Below are 25,469 nucleotides of genomic sequence, written 5' to 3'. Positions count from 1 at the left end.
CCAAAGCAAGCTCTTTTTCATAGTAATTTACAAAATGATTCATAATAATGAGCGTTGTTGAATGTGTGTTGTCATCGTCTTTCATTTCCTGAACTGTTTTGGCTAAATTATTTAGCCTTTGTCTACTTTGGTAAAACGCAGCTGAAGGACTATCAGCCTCCCTAAATTTCAGCTGTATTTTTCGTGCCTTTTCTTTCTCTTCCAATATTATACCGTCAATAATCACTTGTACTTCTGCTGTTGCCCTTTCATCCCCGCACCATTTGTAAATTCTTTTTCTTGTAAGAGATCTTTCAGTCTATTTCTGCATTGTTCGTTTCTTTCCTTAATTTTTGAGTAATGAAATGATTTAGCACTTTCTTTAATTTTCGCCCACATTTCCCACTCATTTCCACCTTGCTCTACTATCTTTTTAATAACTGTTGTAAAGTCCCAGTCCTCTCTCTCCAGAACTGCTGGGTTGAGCTTCCAATAGCCTTTTCCCAGACTAACGTTCGTAAATAAATCTCCCTTCCATATTACTGCCATGTGATCTGAAACTTGTCGACCTCCCGCAAATTTCACATGCTGTATCATTGTTATCTTATCCTTCAACTGACTTGTTGCATAAGTGTGATCTATCCTAGTTCCTATATTATTGGCTATTCTGGTGGCCGCTCGTTTCCCTGGATTTTTTTCCCCTCCAGACATCTACCAAGTCCCATTTAGTACAAACCTCGATTAATTCGTGAACCCCCCGTACCGTGATGCGGGGTACCCCTCAGAATTTTGTCCATAATGGGGTCAGGAACACAGTTCCAGTCCCCTGCCATTACAACCCACTGCACTCCTCCTCATGTAATTGCCCAGTCCCTGAAACTGAGTTTTCCTTTCTAAAGTGGAATTTGGACTATAGACACAGATTAGTCTAATTGTATGCCCCCCCCCCCCATAACTCCAATCCACTGCCACAACCCGACCTGTATCCCTACCCACTAGTCGTATAGTCCCTAAAATTGGAGGAATCACTACTATTCCCACCCCTGTGGATCGATTTGTCCCAAAGCTCCAAAATCCTAACAACCGGTATCTGTTTTGAGACTGCTGGATGTCAGCTAAAGTTGCAAAGTGGGTTTCTTGTAGAAACCAAATCTTCACCCCCATGTTCATCATAATTTGCCATATCATCCTTTGTTTGTTAACCACTCTCAGACCCTGTACATTTAACGACATAAATGTTATTCCGGACATTATGAGCAGAACTTTACTAGAACTTCTGCTAAGATATTCCTATGTTCAGCATTTAACTTTAATTTGTTATTGGTGAGCAACACAGTGAGATCTCCAACATTCTTGTTTCTAATATTGGAAATAACAAAATCTCCCCAAGCGAACTGTATATTTACTACTTCACCCTCCTCATTTTCATTCCAAAGAAAAATAGGTTCTCCTTGAGTTTTAACAATTTCCGCCAAGCTTCGCCTATATTCCCTGTATTCTTTTGTGTTTTCTACTACATTTAGCCATTCTATTCCTTCATATTCCCTTGTTTGTATGCCATCTGAATCAGACCCTGAAAGTGTTTTGCAATCTTTCTTACTGCCTGACAAAATTGATACCTCTTCCCCCTCTATTTGTTTTGTTTCGGTCTCTTCTTGAATTTCCTCTGTTCCCCCTTTTGCTCCTTTAGTTTTACCGCTTATTTCTTCCTTCTCTCCCCACTTATGTACATTTTGTACTGTATTTTCCACTTCCATGTCCTCAGTTTGTTCCGATTGTGTTGCCGACATATCGTACGCTATTGTAAGTGTTGGTGTGATTTCTTTAATCTGCGTCTCACCCCTCTGCGTTACTATAGTTTCCGCGCTCTCAGCGTTAGGCATATCTTTTGGCAGCTCGCTTTCTGCTGTCCTCCCCCACCAGCAACTCTTTCGGCAAACGTGCGTTCCAGGCATTGAATGAATTTATGCGTGGAAGCTCCGCATTTTTTACAATTATTAAGGCAGTTGGCCGTAATATGACCTGTGCCATTACAATTAAAACAACATGATTTTTGGCATTCTGCTCCCAAATGGTCTTTACCTCCACACCTCAAACAAACTTTCTGAACTCCTGGATAATTTATTAATAACCTGTGACCCATCAAATCGATTATGTTTGGCACGGGTGTTTTCATGTCAATATGAATTTGCACCATACCTGTTTCTACGCCTGGCCATTCCTCATATTCTTCCCTGTGAATCTTAACAACCTTACCAAACTTGTTAAAAAAAGCTCTCGAGAGGACTATTAGACATTTCTACTGGAAACCTGTCAATAGTAACTTTGCATATGTTACCAATTTGCACAGGTTTGATCATGACATTTCTAATATAAAACCCTTTCAAAACCTTTTCTCTTGCCTCTACTGTTTTCAAGCCCAACCGATATTTCTGCCTCGGTAATGGGGTTAATCCTTTTATCTTGTGAACCGAAACAACCTGAGTCAATACCCGCATTACCTCTCTAATTGGACAAACCTCTGTAGTCTGAAACTCCACTGTTCTTTCTCCGAAAAAGAACTGTGCCATAATTAATCTCCGTTCCTTAAGGTAAATGAATACAGTGAAACTTCTCCTAATGGACACCTCTCATTAACGGACATCTCTCTCTACAACGGACATTTTCAAATTCCCCAACTCACCTCTATTGGTTTTAACGTGTTTGCAGCTTCTGTCTAGCGGACATTCTCTGCAACGGACACGGACAGGCAATCTGCACTGTTTCGTTTAGATTAGCACTTAATTTGATTTCCCCATAGCGGACAGCGGGCGAGCTTACGGCCCTTTTTCTAGGAACTTTTCTTCCACGTATTGCCTCAGTCGTATGTTTATTTTCTATTTCCGATTCTCTGAATTTTATCAAGGTTTACGTCGCGGTTCTAAACCCTTTTTCAAGAATTTTAAGGCACGTGTAAAACTTCTGATGAATTCGGTGTGTGCAGGAGGGGGGGGAATATGGTCGGCCTTTCGTCTTTTGAGTTTCAGTTTTCAGTTTTGTTCAGTGTCGTGTGAAGTGCACAATGTCTTCTCGTAAACATTTAACTTTAAAAGATAAAGTCAAACTCATTAATGCGTATGATCGGCAAAAAAATAATGTTCGCAATCTCGCTGCAAAATTCAAAATCGGGAAGACGCAGGTAAACGACATCCTAAAGAAAAAAAATGAACTGCTCAAACAATTTTGGCAACACGGAAATGATCAGGTTTAAAAATCATTCCCGAAAACTGTTGGACTTCAAATTTGTCGCGCACGTGCTAAAAAAATTCCCATTAATGGGCCTATTATTAGGGAAAAGGCTTTGGAGGTTGCGAAATCTATGGGAGTAAATGAGTTCAAAGCTTCTGTAGGATGGCTAGACAAGTTCAAAACTCGGCATAAAATTTCTTGGAAAACCGAAGTGGTGAAGGTGGATCTGTTGATACTGGGGTTGTAACAGAGTGGACCGTCAAATTGGAAGATTTATGTCGTGATTTTGAAGCTAAGGATATTTACAACTGTGACGAAATAGGGTTGTTTTTTTAAAGCTCTTCCTGAAAAAACAATGAGTCTAAAAAACGAAAAGTGCCAGGGCGGAAAAATTTCTAAGGAAACTTGACTGTACTATTGTGTACAAATATGCTGGGAGACTTTGAACAACCTCTTGTTATAGGAAACCCACAAAATCCTCGTTGTTTCAAGGGCATAAAGTTGAATCTTTTGGATATTGACTGGAAGTCTAATAAAAAAGCGTGGATGACACAAGATATCATGAGCGAATGGATAAGTCACTTTAACCAAAACATGATTCGTCAAAACAGAAAAATTATTCTTTTCATGGATAATGCTGGATCTCACCCGCACATTGAATTGTCCAACATTCAAATCATTTTTCTGCCACCAAACACATCTGCAGAGTGTCAGCCCTTGGATCAAGGGATAATAAAAAAATTTTAAACTTCACTACAGAAAATGTGTTTTAAGACATTTCATTGCAAACATGAACGATGTAACATGTGCGAGTGACCTTGCAAAGAAACTCAGCATCCTAGATGCGATTCAATGGATTTCCTCTTCAGTAAACGCAATTAGAAAACAAACTGCCGTGAACTGTTTTGTAAAGTCTGGCTTCTCAAACGCAAAATTGAAGTTGTGAACAGCAATGTGGAGCACCAAGAAGAACAAGAACTTCAACATCTATTGATAATGTACGATACTTCCGCTACAAGTGACCCTGGCTACAAAGATATAGACTCGAACCTCACTACAGAAGATGGTGCTCTAGATATCAACGACATTATCATCGATATTTTTCAAGAAGTTCCTCATGAGGATGAAGAAATGGAAAGAGGTCATTCTGTCGAAGAACATATTAACGACGAACCACCAATGAAAATAGAAGAAGCGCTCATACAAATCAATCGTTTAAAAATGTTTTTCGCCACAGAAGAAGATACTGGAGGACTTTCGATGGTTTCTTCACTCCAAACAAATGTTGAAAACAAAATTATCAGCCGGAAGAAGGTGCAGAAGAAAATAAGTGATTACTGTTATGTATTTTTCTTAAGATAAAGTCATAATATGCATAGCAGAATTGTATGTATATTATTTACAAAAATATTGTGCAAAATCCGTATATAATTTAATTTAATTTTACATTAAACGTTTAACGATTTTTCTTTCTTTCTTTCTGTTTTTTTTTTTTTTCTCCCTCAGACATCTTGTTAGCGGACACTTCTCTCTAACGGACACATTTTCGTTCCCCATGGCTGTCCATTAAAGTGAAGTTTCACTGTAGTTAAAAATCCCGTGTCCTGCCTGACACCAGCAAAACGAAAAAAAATAAAATACCTAACTTGGCAGAAATAAATTTCAAAGAAATGTAAAACAAAAGAAAATCCAATCACTTACTACCCTCCTAATGGAGATTCCCCACAAGGGGGTTACCTCAGCTGAAAAGACCGCCGCTAACCTCTTGATACGATCGGGCACTTTCCTCAACCTGCAGAACGAGTAGAACACATCTGAACGAAACATTTCACAAACTAGCCTCTAGACAATCGTTTCAAAGCTATTGGGCTTCATCAGTGGATGGGCAGGTACCCAGGTAATACAACAAGCCGTCACAGTTGCGAAGTTATATCCACAGTGTGAGAGATGCCAAAAGGGTGTGGTGGTAATGTATTTTGAAAATGAAATGCACAGGGCTTAATCCTTATGGATTTTGATAATTAACTATATAGTATCGGTGTAAATACACCATAGTTAACCCATAAACTTGAACTATGCATGTAGCGTAGAGGACATCGTTTTAAGGGCATTGTACCACAATATGGGCGCCTCTGTAGCCAGGTGGGATGGAGCAGCAGTGCGTAGCACACGCTTCTTGATTAGACCGGGGTTCGAGCCCATCACCACCAAATATGGAGGATACGGAAAGGTTCGGAGAATGACAACCGCATATCCCGGAGCAATATGGCCTTAGTTGCTAATGCTCCTAAAAACCAAAAAACAAACCACAATATGAGATACAATTAAAACGATGCCCCTCTACGCTACATACATAGTTTAAGTTTATGAGTTAACTATGGTGTATTTACACCGATACTATATAGTTCATTATCAAAAACCATAAGGATTATGCCTTGTGCACTTCATTTTCAAAATACATTACCACCACACCCTTTTGGCATCTCTCATATTGTGGATATAACTTCGCAACTGTGATGGCTTGTTGTATTACCTGGGTACCTGCCTGCCCACTGATGATGATGAAGCCCAATAGCTTCAAAATGATCATCTGGGTGGTGGTTACTGCTGAAAATAAATAACAGTAGTCTTCTCTACTAGAGAAGCATTATTTATATGAAGTAATGCAATAGCGGCTATCTCGTTGTGAAGGCAACCACAATATAAGATACAATTAAAACGATGCCCTCAATGCTACATACGTAGTTCAAGTTTATGAGTTAACTGTGGTGTATTTACACCGATACTATATAATAATAAATGCAGAAAAACAAGTGGGAATGCTTTGCCAGTGTTTTCGTGCCGATGAGTTTACGCCAACAGCTGATGCTGCAACCAATGCCACCAAAGCAATAGCGGCCGGTCGGTGCGCCAACCCGGGAAATTTGAAATTATATCTGAATTAGCGGTGGAACTGGATTAGTGATAGTCGACCTGTATATATACACACAGGGGTCTGCAAATTTTTCTGATTTTTGAACGGGTCCGTAAACTTTTTTTTGATTTTTGAAAGGTTCCGTAGATCTCAGTAGTTTTGAAACTACTGCACTACACTAGTGTTTGTGATACTGTGCCAAATCACCAATATAGATGCTCTGCAAATATTAATGTTCTATATGAAGTACTACATGATAAAGTTAAGTTATTAAAACACCTTTGTATTGCTATAAATTATAGTTTATAGGCCTCTTCTAATAATGATTATACTGCTATAGAACTACACAGAAACCTCCAAATGTCACCTATAACAATGACAACAAAATTCGATTTGAGAGGCATGACAGACAACTGACTTATTCATAATGCTATTACAGGCTGGCCTCGATTAATTCGTCCTGCGAATGCAAAACAGAAATGCATTAATCGAATATAATAATCAATAGGAAAAATTAAAATTGGTCCTTGACCTTCAGGAATGTCCATAAAGAATTTAAATATATCTTTTTAAATAACTTTTTAACTGTATACCATGTAAAAGATAATGAAAATAATTATAGAATTAAATGTTTATTTCATAAAACAGCGATTCCCAAACTGTGCGCAGCGGAATACTTTAAATTTTTGAGGGAAACACAATGATAATCGACACCTGGCTAACACCGCACGAACTACTAGCTTGACGTAGTTCACAGTTTCAACATTACTTATTAAGTTGTTTGGACCTAACTACTTAATAAACGTAACTGCTTCAGGAATCTCCATAAAGAATTTTAAAAATATCTTTTAAATAACTTTTTAACTGTATACCATGTAAAAGATAATGAAAATAATTATAGAATTAAATGTGTATTTCTTAAAACAGCAGTTCCCAAACTGTGAGCTGCGGAATGAAACATGACGATACTCGACATCTGTCTAACACCGCACGAACTGCTAGCTTGAGGTAGTTCACAGTTTTAACATTACTTATTAAGTTGTTTGGACCTAACTACTTAATAAATGGAACTGTTAGGTATTTCTTTTGGCCTAAGGGCACTATAAAAAAATTACTGAGATGCTAAAGGTACCATGATCCAAGAAAATTGGGAACCTGTGGCATAAAATACACAATGAAGAAACTATTTGTTATGGAAATATTTGAACAGAGTCGTCTGAACAGTGTTGGCTTTCTTTTTTTAGTCATTCGTATAACTACTATTGCATCTGCATATTTTAACAAAAAATATGAGTATGTCTAACAGACATTAGTCAGGTCTCCAAATAGTGTGCTGAAAGTCTTCAGTGCACAAAGGGGGGGGGGCAATTGTATGTAATGTAATTTAAATGCTAATAAGAAAGAAAATAAAAGATTAAAACTAGGGTTAGTGTGTACTTAACTGTAACATTTATGGTTTTTTTTTTTTTTTCCCCCTCATACACTCATTCTTTATTATGGCTTTCATTTCATTTGTTTGACTCTTGCTGTCTGCACTGCACTCTCTGGGCACCTCAACTTACTGTTATTCTTCAGTTGTGGTGCAGGCCATGGGGAAATGCAGTGATAGTGTTTATGTTGTTACTATATATAAAGTAGTGTAAGTTATTATTAACTTTGTATTCTTTCAGCCAATTACATTTGCTCTTCCACTCATTCACTTTGTTTCTCTCGTGCTGGGTCACTCTTTCACCAAAACTGACATTTATTCCCTTTTACCATAATTCCTACTTCAGTCTTTCACTCAGTGACCAGCCTATTCATTCTGTCTTTCATTCTTCTTTCATTCTACATTGCATTCCCTTGCTAAAAAACATTAATTGAAATAATAAAAATAATTGAAAAATATCAGCTTACTGATATTTTTCAGCTAATCTGCTTACCTGGCTGCCTGTACATCCCCCCCCACAAGGTTACTTATTTGGTATGGAGCCCCAGGTTCCTACACATGGTAGGGTAGTCCTTGGGGGAGTACCCAGATCAATCCAGTTTTGTCATGTCAGTTTTCTCTAAGGGCACAGAATACTGCTGTCCTGACATTTATTGGGTCATTGTCTGGGCGTCGTGGGAGATGTGAGCAATTTTAACAATTGATTATTGTTTAATTGCTGGGGGCCGAATTGCTATTCTTTGGATAGTTCTGTGCATTTCAAATACTTTCTGTGTGAAGGTTGTAAAGGCTTTATAATATTCCTCTTCTATAATGAATAGACGTTCTTCTTCCCTTGGAAGGGGGCCAATCTGTGCTATTAGCTGTGTTCTGGGGATGTCATAAATTATACATTCATATAGAATGTGTGCCCAGTCCACTCTCACCACAGGTGCAATTTGGGTCATTAGTCATCCCTAAGGAGGTTAGTTTTGCCTTTGGGGAGCCGTGACCAGGTCAGGAGCGAGAGTGCATAGCATGCATTCCTTGAGTGGACCGAGGTTCAACACCGTGACTACTAAATATGATAAATATTTGTATTGACAATTTATTGTAAACTCTACTGACTTGGTTGTTGTGCCGGAGTATAAACAGAATTTTTTTTTTTTAATATGAATGTTGTAAAAAGTCCAAGGGCATTACTACTTAGGCAGCTTTGGGCTGACCATTGCTACCTGTGGCAAAAACCTTTTGGTAACTAAACCTCTATTCCTGTTCCCATTTTGTTTGCCTTTGCTCATGGAGCTTTGTAGTTATTCTTTTTCTTTCAGCATTGAAGGTGTTGTGTTGGCTGTATCAAGGGCTATCCCCAGAAATTCTGTGAGTATACCCCTTTTTAAGTATATAATACAAGCCTCTTTTGGCTACTTCCAGGTAAAGCAGGAAAGAGACAAAACAGTGCAGAAAGAGGAACTATAGGAAATTTTTAAATTGGTGAAAGAAATGAAAGAGGTGAAAGACTTGTGGAATTTGCAGAATCTCAAGGAATGTCAGTAATGAACACTTTTTTCAAGAAAAGGGTGAACAGAAAGTGGACATGGAAGAGCCCAAATGGATTAACAACTAATGAAATCGACTTCATCCTCACTAACAGTAGATATATCGTGAATGATGTTACTATCCTGAACAAGGTAAATGTTGGAAGTGATCACAGAATGGTAAGATGCATTCTTGATATAGATGTAAGAAAAGAAAGGAAAAAACTGACTCGAGTAAATAATACAAAGGTCTTTCAGATAACAGAAGAGGAGAAAAAGCAGTATGTACTGGAACTTAAGAACTAGTTTGAGCTTCTGTAGACTGCTCAGGACCAAGATATCGACAAGGAATAATACAACTTTCTGAAAGTGATAAAGCCTAAGAAACCTTTAGGTAAAAAGAAATCCAAAGAAGAAAAAATCAGTCAAAAAACACTGACAGGGAGAAAATTGAGTATACTGAGTAATGCAAAGCAATTAGAAAGAGACTCAGAGAGGACATAAAAAATTTAACACAAGAAAAGTAGAACAAGCATTAAGGGAAAATAAAGGATTTAAATCAGTAGCCATGAGCAGTAATACAGAAAGTCAAATAATACTGAAATTGAAGAACAGCGATGGTATACTTATGAATAGCAGAGAAGGCATAATTCAAATAGCAGAAGACTACTATAAAGAGTTATACAAGGAGCAAGGGAGTGATGCCAGCAGTGGGGAAGATGGATCGCAAGTTATAACACATACAACATACCTGATATCCTTCCTGATGAAGAAGAACATGCGTTGAAGAAAATGAATAATCAGAAAGCCCTCGGAGAAGTTGAAGTTACTGTAGAGTTGTTAAAATTGGGAGACATGACACAAAAACTGGCAAGACTCTTCATAAAATGCATAGTCTAAGGAGTGGAATAATGCAATCATAGTTTTACTGCATAAGAAAAAAGATAAATCGGAAATTGGAAATTATAGACCAATTAGCTTGTTATCCCACATCTACAAGTTGTTCACAAGGATCATTACTAACAGATTAGAAAGAATACTTGATGAGAATCAACCGAAAGAGCAAGCTGGCTTTAGGACAGGATTCTCAACTATGGATCACCTTCACGTAATGTCACAGCTAATGGAGAAAGCAAATGAATATTTGCTTTCTCCATTATGCCTGGCATTTGTGGATAACAGCATAAGGCAATGTTTCGGGCACTAGAAAGACAAGGCACAGGTACCCCATATATTATGATTTTGAAGAAAATATATGAGAATGCTACCTCCTTTATTAGACTAGACAAAGACACTAGTAAATTTAAAATTGAGAAAGGAGTTCGACAAGGAGACACAATATCTCTGAAGTTGTTTACTGTTGCCCTTGAGGAAGCTTTCAGAAAATTAGACTAGTCGCAGAAAGGAGTCAATGTGAATGGAGAGTACCTAAACCATTTACGATTTGCAGATGACGTTGTGGTCATAAGCCACGATCCCAAAGAATTAGAGGAAAATCTTAATCAGTTATGCACAGTTAGTAAGGATTTTGGACTAAAGATGAATATGGCTAAAACAAAAGTAATGAACAAGTATGCCACAGAAAGGGATATAATGATTGAAGGAGCAGTAATTGAAAAGGTGGAGTCATATACTTATCTGGGACAAATCATTAGTTCTAATAATGATAAATGGCTGGAAGTCAAGAGAAGAATAAATTTTGGATGGATAGCATTCAGGAAATATAGTCACATACTGAAGAGCAATATTTCGATTTGTCTGAAATGTAAAATAATGAACCAATGTATACTCCCCACCATGACTTATGGAAGTGAAACTTGGGTACTCACCAAAACAATGGAAGAGAAGCTGAGAACTACACAGCGAAGTATGGAACAAATTATATTGGGAATCAGACTGTTAGATAAGAAGAGAAACACATGGATTAGGCAGCAAACTCAAGTAAAGGACATTCTTATCAAAACTAAAGAACTAAAATGGTCTTGGGCAGGACACATAGCTCGAAGACATGATGACAGATGGACTAAGAAAATAACAGAATGGTACCCAAGAGGAGCTAAGAGAAAACCTGGAAGATAACTGGATGGGATACACTTAAATAGAAAGGGTGCAAGAATATTTGCTGATGCTATCGAGGCAGTGTTAGGTGGGTCGGAAAACTGCTAGCTTGGGGGGAGACAAAGACCAATAGATTGACAGTAGCCACTGGCAGAGGTGAAAGAGATTCTTGCACTGCTTCTATTAGAATGAGCAGAAGAATGAAAAACAAGATGCATGGTATTTCAGAGACTGCTGGGAGCCATTGCGGTACAAGTAAACACATGGGTTGTGTTAGGGTAGCTAAGAATAGAAACAGCTGCAGGTATACTTGCGTGTACACCAATGCTAGGAGTTTAGTAAATAAATTTGATGAATTTGAGGTATTGCTCAAAACATCGAAGGCAGATATTGTTGGGATATCAGAGACGTGGTGTCACACAGATATAAGGGATGCAGAACTGCAATTTGGGGAGTACAACGTCTACAGAAAGGATAGACAGGATAGGAAGGGGGGAGGGGTTATGCTAATAGTTAAGAAACACATAAAAACCAAGGAAGTGAAGCCAGTCGACATCGCTGGACAGTGCAGTGTGGAGTCAGTTTGGTGTGACATAAACATTGAGAGGTCAAAATTGAGAGTAGGAGTGTGCTATAGGCCTAATGACTCTGATGAGTATAATAAGGAACTGTACAGGGAAATAGAGTGGGCCAGTAAATCAGAGTGTCTTATAATGGGAGATTTTAATTTCCCAGACATTGACTGGAATTTGGGGGCTGGTTACTCACACACTAGCAGGGCTTTTGTGGATTTATTGGATGATTGTTTTCTACATCAGCATATTCGGGAGGCAACTAGAGGGAGTAATATTCTTGATTTGATTATCAGCAGTGATTCTTCATGCATTAAGAATCTGCAGATAAATGAACCACTAGGTGGCAGTGATCACAGTGTGCTGAAGTGGGATTTACTCAAAGAGGTAACTACCATTAGGGGTAAAGGGAAGGGTTATTGCTTCCGTAAAGGCGACTACGATGGACTGAGACAGTATTTAAATTCTATACAGTGGGACCAACTGATGATGTTACCAACAGCAAATTCAAAATGGGAAGCATTCAAAGAACTTATCTTGGAAGCTACTAGGCTTTACATACCAACTAAGAAATATTGTTCAAGGTTTAGGCCAAAATGGATGTCAGATGAACTAATGAGGCATATGGCAGAGAAGAAAAATGCATGGGATACATACAAATTAACACATGACACAGAAGCCTATGATAGATACAAGTTGATATGCAACCAAGTTACAAAGGAGGTTAGGCAGGCGAAGGCAGATTACGAGAAATCCTTGGCAAGGGATGCAAAGAAAAACAGCAAAGAGTTCTTTACTTATGTAAACTCTAGAAGGAAGGGGATGAATCAGATTGGTCCACTTGATATTGATGGGTCAACTGTTGATGATCCTGCTCAGGTAGCTAACAAACTAAATGAATATTTTGCATCGACATTCACACATGAGGAGTTATTCAGCGAGGGGAATGCCAGAGGTGTATTCAACTCTAGCAGTAAGCTACAGAATCTTGAAATAACTGGGAGTAAAGTGGAGGAGAAACTGTTGAAGATAAACACAAGAAAGGCACCCGGGGTGGATGGGATCTATCCAGTTATATTAAAGGAGGCAGCAAAGGAAGTAAGCAAACCCTTAGCCATAATTATGAGAGCTTCCTTGGACTCAGGGGAGGTACCCATAGACTGGAAATGTGCAAATGTGACCCCAATTCACAAAGGAGGATCAAAGGCTGACACAAGTAATTATAGACCTGTGAGCTTAACTTCTGTTCCAGGAAAATTAATGGAGGCACTGGTTAAAGAAGCACTGCAGGATCATTTAGACAAGACTTCAGTTATAGCTCAGACACAGCATGGTTTTGTTAAGGGGAAGTCTTGCCTGACCAACTTGATTGGATACTGTGATGCAGTCACAAAGAACTGGATGTAGGGAATAACTTTGATATTATATACTTGGATCTTAGAAAGGCTTTTGATACTGTTGCACATGGAAGACTGCTACACAAATTGGAGCAGTGTGACATTGGAGGCAAATTGCTGCTATGGATAAAGGGGTGGTTGAGGGGGAGAAGACAGAGAGTGGTAATCAATGGACACTGCTCATCGTGGACTGATGTTATTAGTGGAGTCCCTCAGGGCTCAGTGTTGGGTCCATTATTGTTTTCTGTATTTATAAATGATATTGATGATGGTATATCGGGCTTAATGTCCAAGTTTGCAGACGATACAAAGGTTGGCAGGGTTGTCAAGGACACCACTGACACTATGCTGCTGCAACAGGATCTGGAAAGGTTGAGCAGATGGGCTGAGAGGTGGCAAATGAAGTTTAACATTGACAAATGTAAAGTACTACACATGGGAAACAGCAACCCCAGAGCAACGTATCAACTCTGTGGTACTACACTGACAGTGGTAGAGAATGAAAGGGACTTGGGGGTGGTTGTGCAGGCAGATATGAAGTTCTCTGAGCAGTGCAGATGGGCTGCAAGAGTAGCTCATGGAGTATTATCAATGATATACAGGAATTTTTTCAGCAGCGATAAGGAGGTGATTATTCCATTGTATAAGGCGATGGTCAGGCCACACCTAGAGTACTGTATACAGGTCTGGAGGCCTCATTTCAAGAAGGATGTAGAGATGCTGGAACGAGTACAGAGAAGGGCAACAAGATTAGTGAATGGAACAAAGGGGTGCTCTTACGAAGAAAGGCTTAAGTTTTGCAAATTACAGTGTCTGGAGACTAGGCACCAGCGAGGTGATCTGATAGAGGTGTATAAAGCCTTGAATGGTTTAAGCATGCTCAATGCTGATGGGATTCTTCCTCTAGCTCAGAAAAATCACCTGAGAGGGCATAAATTCAAATTGAGGAAAGACAGATGTAGGATAGACGTGCGGAAATTTGCCTTTAGCCAGCGGGTGGTTGGTTGGTGGAACAGACTTCCATCCCTTGTGGTGGAGGTTGATAGCCTAAATAAGTTTAAGGCTCAGCTGGACAGGTATTTTGAACGAACAGAAGGGTGAAGTGGAAGTGGGTTTTTTTTTTTTTTTTTGGCTGATGCTGCATAAGCTTGCTTTCTTGCATCAAATGCCTCTACTAATGCTAATGCTAATAACAATGGAGATGGACAGATGAAATTCATGAGTTTGTGGGTAGTAAATGGATGGCCATTGCACAAAACAGAAGAAACTGGAAAGTTGCTGGAGAGGCCTTCATCCTGCAGTGGATTGAAAATGGCTGATGATGATGATGATGAAGATGAATCATAAACAAACAAATTGAATTGTAGATAAACAAACAAAGAAACTTTTCCATGCCATTATATACAACCACAGTAGTTGAACAACACTGAAATTTAAGTGACATTTGATGCGTCTCCAAGCGTGTAGTTTGCTTTTGCCATTTATTCAGTTGGATTCTCTATAAATATTATAATAATAATAATGAATGGCAATGGCATGAAATTGTGATACAGAATTCTCTATAATATACATTTTAATCCATGTGATTCCACATGGTACAGTCTGCTGTTAACATCATATATATTGAAACTTGATTGAACATTAACTGTATTTGTAAGACTGTTTCTCATATATTTATAATCTGTGTTTATTATATTCCAGTGAAAAGCAAACCCTTTTCTCTACCGTGAAAGCACTAGGTGGATTTACAATTTCTACTACAGTTGTGGAAACCACTACCCACGTAGTGTGTGGTGAGAAGAAAAGAACCATCAATATCCTTTTAGCTTTGGTTAGAGGTATTTGGATTCTCTCATCAGATTGGGTAAGTCACAGTGATTATTAATTCAGACAGTATTTTTTATAAATATTTTCAATTTCATTGTATCTCAGGGAAGTTTTATAATTACACTCAAAACATTAAAAACCAAGTTGTATATCCTCATTATCTTGTAGCTGTTTCATATAGATAAATTACAGCTTGAATTTCTCATGGCATAGATTCAGCTAGGGACCAAAAGATATTTAGTGTAATTTTTGGCAAAGGTAAAGAAAGCCAACACGAGAACGACGACAAGCGTCGGATAACTTACGTGGATAATTAGTTTCCCAATACGGCACTTTAACCCTGCTCGCTCGGTAAACAGACGGTAGGTGTTATCGGTCTGGAGCAAAGTCGAGAACGATATATTGATTGACAGGTAGGCATAGCAAACGATGTGCTGATTGGTGCACGAACACAACACACGGTAACTTTGGGTTAGTATCATTTTAGTAGCACTCAGAAGCACTAATGGTAACTTGCCCTAATGAATACTTTCCATAATGGTGATAAAAAGGTCAGGTTACCTCCACTTGAATCCCATGGGAGGTTAGGTTACCCCCGCCCGAAATGGAGGGGGTAACCTAACCTTTTTTCTTTAGAATCATGTGGACTAGCACATAAATTGTTTATTAACAAAATATTATTTTTTTTATTAATGTACTTTTATTTTTAAAGACACTCGTGCGGATACACACGTATCATAATGTCATTGAACACCTCAACAGCTATTCACTATATATATATATATATATATATATAGAATCTTTCTTTTCTTATATTATTTCCTAACCTAACGTTTAAGGTTAGGTCACTAAATATAAGGAAACCATTTCTATTTTCCTAACCTACCATTTAAGGTCAGGTTACGAAATATAATGAAAAATAAAGAAACCTTTCCTTTTTTCGTAACCAAAACGAAATCAACAGTATAGTAAAAACACTCATGAACTCAAAAAATCTGCTTTTATTAATGAGAAAAAAACATAATGAACAACATAAAAACGAACAGAATGAAACTTTTATTAATTTAGTTTTCATCAAAAAATCAACCAACATTTTATTTTCCTTACAAATTTCTTCCATCTTTAAAAGATTCATCGCTGCTATTACCTGTTTACTGTTCATTACAAAACTATTTCACTGTTCTTTACTCATAAATACACATTATAATGCCAACCAATGACTACACAGTAGCTTGTCCTCTGTCGTGCCCACTACCAATCATTTCATTGTTTGCCACACATACCTGTCAATCAATATATACTTCTCGATTTCAGCTCCAGACCGATAACACCTACCGTCTGTTTGCTGAGCGAGCAGCACTAGAGTCCTGTGTCGGGATAATTTTCCACTTCAGGTTATCTGACGTTTCTTGTGTTGGCTTTCTTTACCTTAGCCTAATATTTTAATTGTGGCCTAAAAATCAATTCCTCTAGTTTCTGTTTATAACAGTTTTAGTGGATTACAATTTTAGTCAGCTTAGTAATATTTTGTATGATGTACAGTGTAAGTTAGTGAGTTCAGTACTTATATATAATTTGTTGATAGGTGGTATCAACTCCTAGTATTTTTATTTATTTATTTTATTTTTAAGACCAAAAAATCGAATGTAGATATGGATATAAAAGGGAAAGCATATCACTAGAAATACAGTATAGGATTGAAAGTATCAATTTTTAATTAATGCATATAAAATATGTTGTGAAACACATTAGTCTGAGTGCTTTAATCTAATATTATTAGTTAATTATTCAATTTAATTTATTCCAGCTGAATTTTGTTTATCTCATGTAATAATATTGATTAATTAATGTACTTATCTAGTTATTGTATTTTTAGTTTAATTTTAATTTCATTTTCCTCATGTATTTCTTTCAGGGTACTTTGTCAATTGATGAATTCATCCTCATTTTAATAGCACAGCACTTACTCTGATAATAGTTGTTAATAGCTCTTGAAAACTTTTAGTTCTGTAGCTCTTAATCCTATTATATAATCTGTAAAATCCACTATAGTCTAAACATTTTCAGATAGTCAGTGGTATCACAGGGTCACCAAGGAAGGATTGATGGATCTTCCTGTACAGAATGGCATTACCCTTTTCTGCCTTCCATAGCTCATGGATAACTGTGGAATATATTTTTAGTTGCATACACAGATGTGTGGGATCATTGTCTTTATCATTAGTAATTTCATTTAGTTCATTACACATGCAGTTTTCTGTAAATAACAAAAAAGTGTGGGGAACCAACCCTTGTAAGAAAGATGAATACAGGTAGTTCCTGACTTTACGAATTAATTCATTCCTAGCTTGCACTCGTAAAGCAGGAATTTATTACCCATAGACATAATGTAAAAAAATAGGGGTTACGTTCTCAACAATGAAATTAGTTAACTAATTAGTTTGTTTAAACAATGATTGATTTACCCAAATAAATTAAAACATAGCTTGTAAAATCAAACAAATTATAATAATAAAGAAATTACTTGTGACTTACAAATATTAAAGAATGTTTATTCTCATCATCACCATCGACTAAATGCACACTCGTTGATCACCCACTATTGGTTCGGCACTCATTGGTTTGTTGCACAAGGAGTCGTCTTCTTCAGAAATGCTTCAAGAGGCATATGTTTCCAAGATAATCTTCCCTTTTCTTCATAAATTTCATTAGCATGCATCAGCCTTTTTTAATGGAACGCACAAATTGCAACTAACATGATTTGCGTGGAGTAACAAGTTTACGAAGCTTAAAAAAAGGGAATGAAGAGAAGATTCTGAAAATTTATTTATGTTTTTTATACTATCAAAGATTTCAGTAAAGGGGAAAACATATTTCACCATAATAACATAAAAACCACACAATTCCAGCTATCGGTATTTTTGCTAATGCAATTAGATTGAGTTTACTACCTGTTTATAATAGATTGCGCTAACAGAAAAGCCCAATAAACTGGAAAAGTGCAAATTTCTTTTATTGTTTTATGGTTGTGACCTCCAGAAAATGTGTTTTAGAAAAATATCACAAAGCCGTTCAAAATTGGTTCTTATAACAGAAAATTGAGCATTACAGCTCTGGTTCATACAATTATAACAGAACATATGATAACGATGAACGTGTAGTGCATTTTAATAATTTAAATTGGTAACTAATACAATTTACACTATAAAAACAACCTTTTAGAGAGTTATACAGTAAACCCCCGCTATTCGTGGTATCTGTATTCGCGGTCACTGATTTAATATAAAATGAAAACCTAAAAAAATGTGAATTTTAAAGCGCCGTGAACATTTTCCGCCATAAAAAAACATGTGCGTGGCTAAAATTATCTTTCCCAGTCAAAACAGCGCTCAGTGGGTGGGGGGAGAGGGGTGACAAAATTGCGAGCGTGGATGTTTTTCGCTAATCGTTGTTCAGTATGTGTTATGCGCTTGTCATGGAAGGTTTCTTCGTTTGCTTTTAATTTATATGCTTATAAATTGAATAAATTTATCAATTTATAAATTGATATGCTTACAAAAGTGATAAATCTACCATTTTGCAGCGTAAAACAAAATAATCACAGAAATAAGAAACTTTTTCGAGTATGTTAACGGAAGAAAGTAACTTTATTGTGGACAAGTTCTTTCTAACCCTTACAAAAATATGGCTATGAATAACAAGGGAAATGTGAAAAGATCAAAGAAGGTGATGACATTAGCAAATAAAATTGAGTTATTAGACCAAATTTCTAATGGTGAAAGTGTCTCCTCAGTGGCAAAACATTATAAAATCACTGATTCAATGGTACGATCAATCCAAAAATAAGAAGAAGATATCTGCCGTAGTGTCCGCGAAAACGCGCTAATTGCTTCACAAATTTGTTCTGTAACTCGATGTTAAATTAGAAAAAATGGAAAAGGCTTTAAATCTGTGGATAGAGGACAGAACTCAAAATAAAAGCAAAGAGTTCTTTACTTATGTAAACTCTAGAAGGAAGGGGATGAATCAGATTGGTCCACTTGATATTGATGGGTCAACTGTTGATGATCCTGCTCAGGTAGCTAACAAACTAAATGAATATTTGCATCGACATTCTCACATGAGGAGTTATTTAGCGAGGGGAAAGCCAGGGGGGGTATTCAACTCTAGCAGTAAGCTAGAGAATCTTGTAATAACTGAGAGTAAAGTGGAGGGGAAACTGTTGAAGATAAACATAAGAAAGGCACCTGGGGTGGATGGGATCTATCCAGTTATATTAAAGGAGGCAGCAAAGGAAGTAAGCAAACCCTTAGCCATAATTATGAGAGCTTCCTTGGACTCAGGGGAGGTACCCACAGACTGGAGATGTGCAAATGTGACCCCAATTCACAAAGGAGGATCAGAGGCTGACACAAACAATTATAGACCTGTGAGTTTAACTTCTGTTCCAGGAAAATTAATGGAGGCACTAGTTAAAGAAGCACTGCAGGATCATTTAGACAAGACTTCAGTTATAGCTCAGACACAGCATGGTTTTGTTAAGGGGAAGTCTTGCCTGACCAATTTGATTGGATACTGTGATGCAGTCACAAAGGAACTCGATGCAGGGAATAACTTTGATATTATATACTTGGATCTTAGAAAGGCTTTTGATACTGTTGCACATGGAAGACTGCTGCACAAATTGGAGCAGTGTGACATTGGAGGCAAATTGCTGCTGTGGATAAAGGGGTGGCTGAGGGGGAGAAGACAGAGAGTGGTAATCAATGGACACTGCTCGCCGTGGACTAATGTTATTAGTGGAGTCCCTCAGGGCTCAGTGTTGGGTCCATTATTGTTTTCTGTATTTATAAGTGATATTGATGATGGTATATCAAGCTTAATGACGAAGTTTGCAGACGATACAAAGGTAGGCAGGGTTGTCAAGGACACTACTGACACTATGCTGCTGCAACAGGATCTGGAAAGGTTGAGCAGATGGGCTGAGAGGTGGCAAATGAAGTTTAACATTGACAAATGTAAAGTACCATACATGGGAAACAGCAACCCCAGAGCAACGTATCAACTCTGTGGTACTACACTGACAGTGGTAGAGAATGGAAGGGACCTGGAGGTGGTTGTGCAGGCAGATATGAAGTTCTCTGAGCAGTGCAGACGGGCTGCAAGAGTAGCTCATGGTGTATTGTCAGTGATATATAGGAATTTTTCTAGCAGGGATAAGGAGGTGATTATTCCCTTGTATAAGGCAATGGTCAGGCCACACCTAGAGTACTGTATACAGGTCTGGAGGCCTCATTTCAAGAAGGATGTAGAGCTGCTGGAACGAGTACAGAGAAGGGCAACAAGATTAGTGACTGAAACAAAGGGGTGCTCTTATGAAGAAAGGCTTAAGTTTTGCAAGTTACAGTGTCTGGAGACTAGGCACCAACGAGGTGATCTGATAGAGGTGTATAAAGCATTGAATGGTTTGAGCATGCTCAATGCTGATGGGATTCTTCCTCTCGCTCAGAATAATCACCTGAGAGGGCATAAATTCAAATTGAGGAAAGAAAGATAGACGTGCGGAAATTTGCCTTTAGCCAGCGAGTGGTTGGTTGGTGGAACAGACTTCCATTCCTTGTCGTGGAAGTTGGTAGCCTAAATAAGTTTAAGGCTCAGCTGGACAGGTATTTTGAACGAACAGAGGGGTGAAGTGGAAGTGTTTTTTTTTTTTTTTTTGGCTGATGCTGCATAAGCTTGCTTTCTTGCATTAAATGCCTCTACTAATGCTAAACCAGGAAGGGATCCAAAAATACACAACATGGTTTTGTTAAGGGAAAGTCTTGCCTGACCAATTTGATTGGATACTATGATGCAGTCAAAAAAGAACTGGATGCGGGGAATAACTTTGATATTATATATTATATATTAGAAAGGCTTTTGATACTGTTGCACATGGAAAACTGCTGCACAAATTGGAGCAGTGTGGCATTGGAGGCAAATTGCTGCTATGGATAAAGGGGTGGTTAAGGGGGAGAAGACAGAGAGTGGTAATCAATGGACACTGCTCATCGTGGACTAATGTTATTAATGGAGTCCCTCAGGGTTCAGTGTTGGGTCCATTGTTGTTTTTTGTATTTTTACAGAGTGCCTCAAAAATATTGGTACAAACGTTTAGGGGAGAAAGCTAACATCTAAAGGAATGTGAATCATATAGAAACCCATAACCGGAAATGTCACGAGAAAGTAGTAGCAGAGGCACAAGAAGCAGAAATGACACAAGACAGTAATTAGTGGCAAACATTTATTTGACATAATATTAACAATGGAGTATGAGATGGATGCATTTCATGATGTTACAACAGATGCTCGAAGGTTCCACCATGAGACATGATGCATGCGTAACACCGACGCAGCATGGATTGGTGGACACGGTCAAACGCACCTGGAGTTTCTGTGACAGTAGGAGCAGCACAGACGAGTCTTGCCACAAGACAAATATTGCGTCTCACATTTGCTGGAACATCGTCAAGTAACCCTGGTAGAACTTGTTCAAGAAAGATCTGATATTTAGCGGAGTTCGTGCAGGATGGTAACATGTATGGGCCGACTAAGCGGTCACCGACCATACCTGCCCACACATTTATTGCAAAGCAATGTGCCGCATGGGGGTGCACACCATGTGGGCTCTCTGCTAATCCATACACTAGGTGCATGTCTGCCAGCTCAAAGATGGTAACAGGTATGGGCCGACTAAGAAGTCACCGACCATACCTGCCCACACATTTATTGTGAAGCGATGTTGTGCCGCATGAGGGCGCGCACACCGTGTGGGTTATCATGAGCCCACACATGAGCATTGTGCCGATTGAATAAGCCTTCCTGAGTGAAATAAGCCTCATCCGTGACCAAAACATAGGCTGGAAAATTCAGGTCTTGAACACTTTCTTGGAGAAACCACTGCGCAAAAGCCACACTGCAGGATGATCTTGGGGGAGCAGTAACTGAATCCTTTGGAGATGAAAGGGGTGTAAGGAATCGTTGTGCCAGACACACTGTACACTACAACAAGACACTCCTAAGGCAGAGAGAGGCAATGGCACGTGTACTGGTAGTAGGATTATTCTGGACGACATTCAACACACTTTCTTCCATGGCGGGAGTTCGCGGCGAATGTGGTCTTGCCCGCATTGCTCATGTTATTTCTAAATGACCCATAATCGCATAAATTTTGATGCACACGTGCAAACAAATGGTGGTCCGGTTCATTGCCCTCTGCTAATCCATACACTAGGTGCATGTCTGCCAGCTCACAGTTCGTAGTAGTAGTAGTGGCATGTGATGCAAGAAAGCAGATGTATGAGCTTATGCAGCATCAGCCAAAAAAAAAAAATCACACCATTCCCTCCAAATGCCTGTCCAGTTCCTTCTTAAATTTATTCAACCTATCAACTTCCACAACGACAGATGGAAGTTTGTTCCAGCAATTAACCACCCGCTGGCTAAAGGCAAATTTCCGCACATATATTCTACATCTGTCTTTTCTTAATTTGAATTTATGCCCCCTTAGGTTCGTAATCTGAACAAGTGGAAGGATCCCATCAGAATTCAGCGTGCTCAACCCATTCAAGGCCTTATACACATCAATCAGATCACCGCGCAAGTGCCAAGTCTCCAGCCACTGCAATTTGCAGTACTTAAGCCTCTCTTGGTAAGGGGATTCCTTCATTCCCCTCACCAATCTTGTTGCCCTTCTCTGTACACTCTCAAGTAAATCTACATCCTTTCTAAAATGAGGCCTCCAGACCTGTACGCCGTACTCAAGGCGTGGCCTGACCTTATACAGAGGGATAATCACCTCCTTTTCCCTGCTAGCAAAATTCCTATATATGATTGATAAAACCCCACGACCTGCCCTGGCAGCCTCTCTGCATTGCTCAGAAAACTTCATATCTGCCTGCACAATTACTCCCAGGTCTTTTTCATTTTCTACCACCTTAAGTGTAGTACCACACAGTTGGTACGTTTCTCTGGGGTTACATCTACCCATATGTAGTACTTTGCATTCGTCAAGGTTAAACTTCAGTTGCCACTTCTTAGCCCATCTGCCCAAATTATCTAGCTCCTGTTGCAGTAGCACACTGCTAATACTGTCATTAACAACCCTGCCAACCTTTGTATCATCTGCAGACTTCGACATTAAGCCTGATATACCTTCATCAATATCATTGATAAATATACAAAAGAACAGTGGACCTAACACCGAACCCTGTGGGACTCCACTAATAACATTAGTCCAAGAAGAGCAGCACCCATTGATTACCACCCTCTGTCTTCTAGCACTTAACCATCCTTTTATCCATTGTTAGCAACTTACCCTTAATACCATTCTGCTCCAATTTGTACAATAGCCTTCCATGCTCAACAGTGTCAAAAGCTTTCCTGAAATCCAAATATATGATATCAAAAGTATTTTTCGCATCTAGTTCCTTTGTAACCACATCATAATATCCTATCAAATTTGTCAGACAAGACTTTCCCTTAACAAACCCATGCTGTGTCTGAATTATTGCTGCAGTCTTGTCTAGATGATCCTGCAATGCATCTTTAACCAGCGACTCCATTATTTTACCCTGAACAGAAGTTAAACTAACTGGTCTGTAATTACTCGTGTCACCCTTCGATCCCCCTTTGTGAATTGGGGATACATTTGCACATCTCCAGTCCGTGGGAACCTCCCCTGAGTCCAAGGATGCTCTCATAATTATGGCTAAGGGTTTGCTTAGTTGCTTTGCCGCCTCCTTTAATATAACTGGATAGATCCCATCCATCCCAGGTGATTTTCTTACCTTTAACTTCAACAATTTCTCTTCCACTTTGCTCTCAGTTATTACAAAATCATTAAGTAGCTTGCTACAATTTGATAACCTTCTGCCATTTTCAAACCTTAATAATTCCTCACGTGTGAATGTAGATGCAAATACTCATTCAGTTTGTTTGCTATCTGAGCAGGATCATCAACAGTCAAACCATTGATATCAAGTGGACCAATCTGATTCATCCCCTTCCTTCTAGAGTTTACATAAGTAAAGAACTCTTTGCTGTTTTTCTTCGCATCCCTTGCCAAGGATCTCTCGTAATCTGCCTTCGCCTGCCTAACCTCCTTTGTAACTTGGTTACAGATCAACTTGTATCTATCATAGGCGTCCGTGTCACGTGTTAATTTGTATGTATCCCATGCATTTTTCTTCTCTGCCATATGCCTCATTAGTTCATCTGACAACCATTTAGGCCTAAACCTTGAACAATATTTCTTAGTTGGTATGTAAAGCCTAGTAGCTTCCACGATAAGTTCTTTGAATGCTTCCCATTTTGAATTTGCTGTTGGCAATATCATCAGTTGATCCCACTGTATAGAATTTAAATATTGTCTCATTCCATTGTAGTCGCCTTTACGAAAGCAATACCCCTTCCCTTTACCCCTAATGGTAGTTACCTCTTTGAGTAACTCCCACTTCAGCACACTGTGATCACTGCCACCAAGTGGTTCATTTATCTGCAGATTCTTAATGCATGAAGAATCACTACTGATAATCAAATCAAGAGTATTACTCCCTCTAGTTGCCTCCCGAACATGCTGATGTAGAAAACAATCATCCAATAAATCCATAAAAGCCTTGCTACTGTGTGAGTGACCAGCCCCCAAATTCCAGTCAATATCTGTGAAATTAAAATCCCCCATTATAAGACTCTCTGATTTACTGGCCCACTCTATTTCTCCGAACAGTTTCTTATTATACTCATCAGAGTCATTAGGCCTATAGCACACTCCTACTCTCAATTTTGATCTCCCAATGCTTATGTCACACCAAACTGACTCGACACTGCACTGTCCAGCGATGTTTCTCTTTTCTGTTTTTCTTTGCATCCTTTGCCAAGGATTTTTCATAGTCTGCCTTTGCCTGCCTAATCTCCTTTGTGACTTGGTTACAGACCAACTTATATCTATCATAGGCTTCCATGTCACCCATTAATTTGTATGTATCCCATGCATTTTTCTTCTCTGCCACATGTCTCATTAGTTCATCTGACAACCATTTAGGCCTAAACCTTGAACAATATTTCTTAGTTGGTATGTAAAGCCTGGTAGCCTCCAAGATTAGTTCCTTGAATGCTTCCCATTTTGAGTTTGCTGTTGGTAACATCATCAGTTGGTCCCACTGTATAGAATTTAAATACTGTCTCAGACCATCATAGTCGCCTTTACGAAAACAAAAACCCTTCCCTTTACCTCTGATGGTAGTTACCTCCTTGAGTAAATCCCACTTCAACACACTGTGATCACTGCCACCTAGTGGTTCATTTATCTGCAGGTTCTTAATGCATGAAGAATCACTACTGATAATCAGATCAAGAGTATTGCTCCCTCTTGTTGCCTCACGAACATGCTGATGTAGAAAACAATCATCCAATAAATCCACAAAAGCCTTGCTAGTGTGCGAGTGACCAACCCACAAATTCCAGTCAATATCTGGGAAATTAAAGTCCCCCATTATAAGACTCTCTGAT

At 38.6% G+C, this 25,469-nt stretch overlaps 1 protein-coding gene across 1 annotated transcript in view; it reads left to right on the top strand.

Moving 5' to 3' along the window:
• LOC150091518 (microcephalin-like) overlaps positions 1–25,469 on the top strand; it is a 72,989-nt gene that overhangs the window by 17,208 nt on the left and 30,312 nt on the right. The window contains exon 2 of the mRNA XM_090384321.1: positions 14,796–14,958. Within this exon, the coding sequence (XP_090240447.1) occupies positions 14,796–14,958 (163 nt within the window). The remainder of the gene's footprint in view (positions 1–14,795; positions 14,959–25,469) is intronic.

This window comes from Mastigoproctus giganteus, chromosome 1 (genome assembly GCF_048544385.1).
Source record: "Mastigoproctus giganteus isolate SK-2022 chromosome 1, ASM4854438v1, whole genome shotgun sequence".
Taxonomy (NCBI): Eukaryota; Metazoa; Arthropoda; class Arachnida; order Uropygi; family Thelyphonidae; genus Mastigoproctus; species Mastigoproctus giganteus.
Note: the sequence above shows the minus strand (reverse complement) of the source record. Positions and strands in the feature narration are given on the sequence as shown.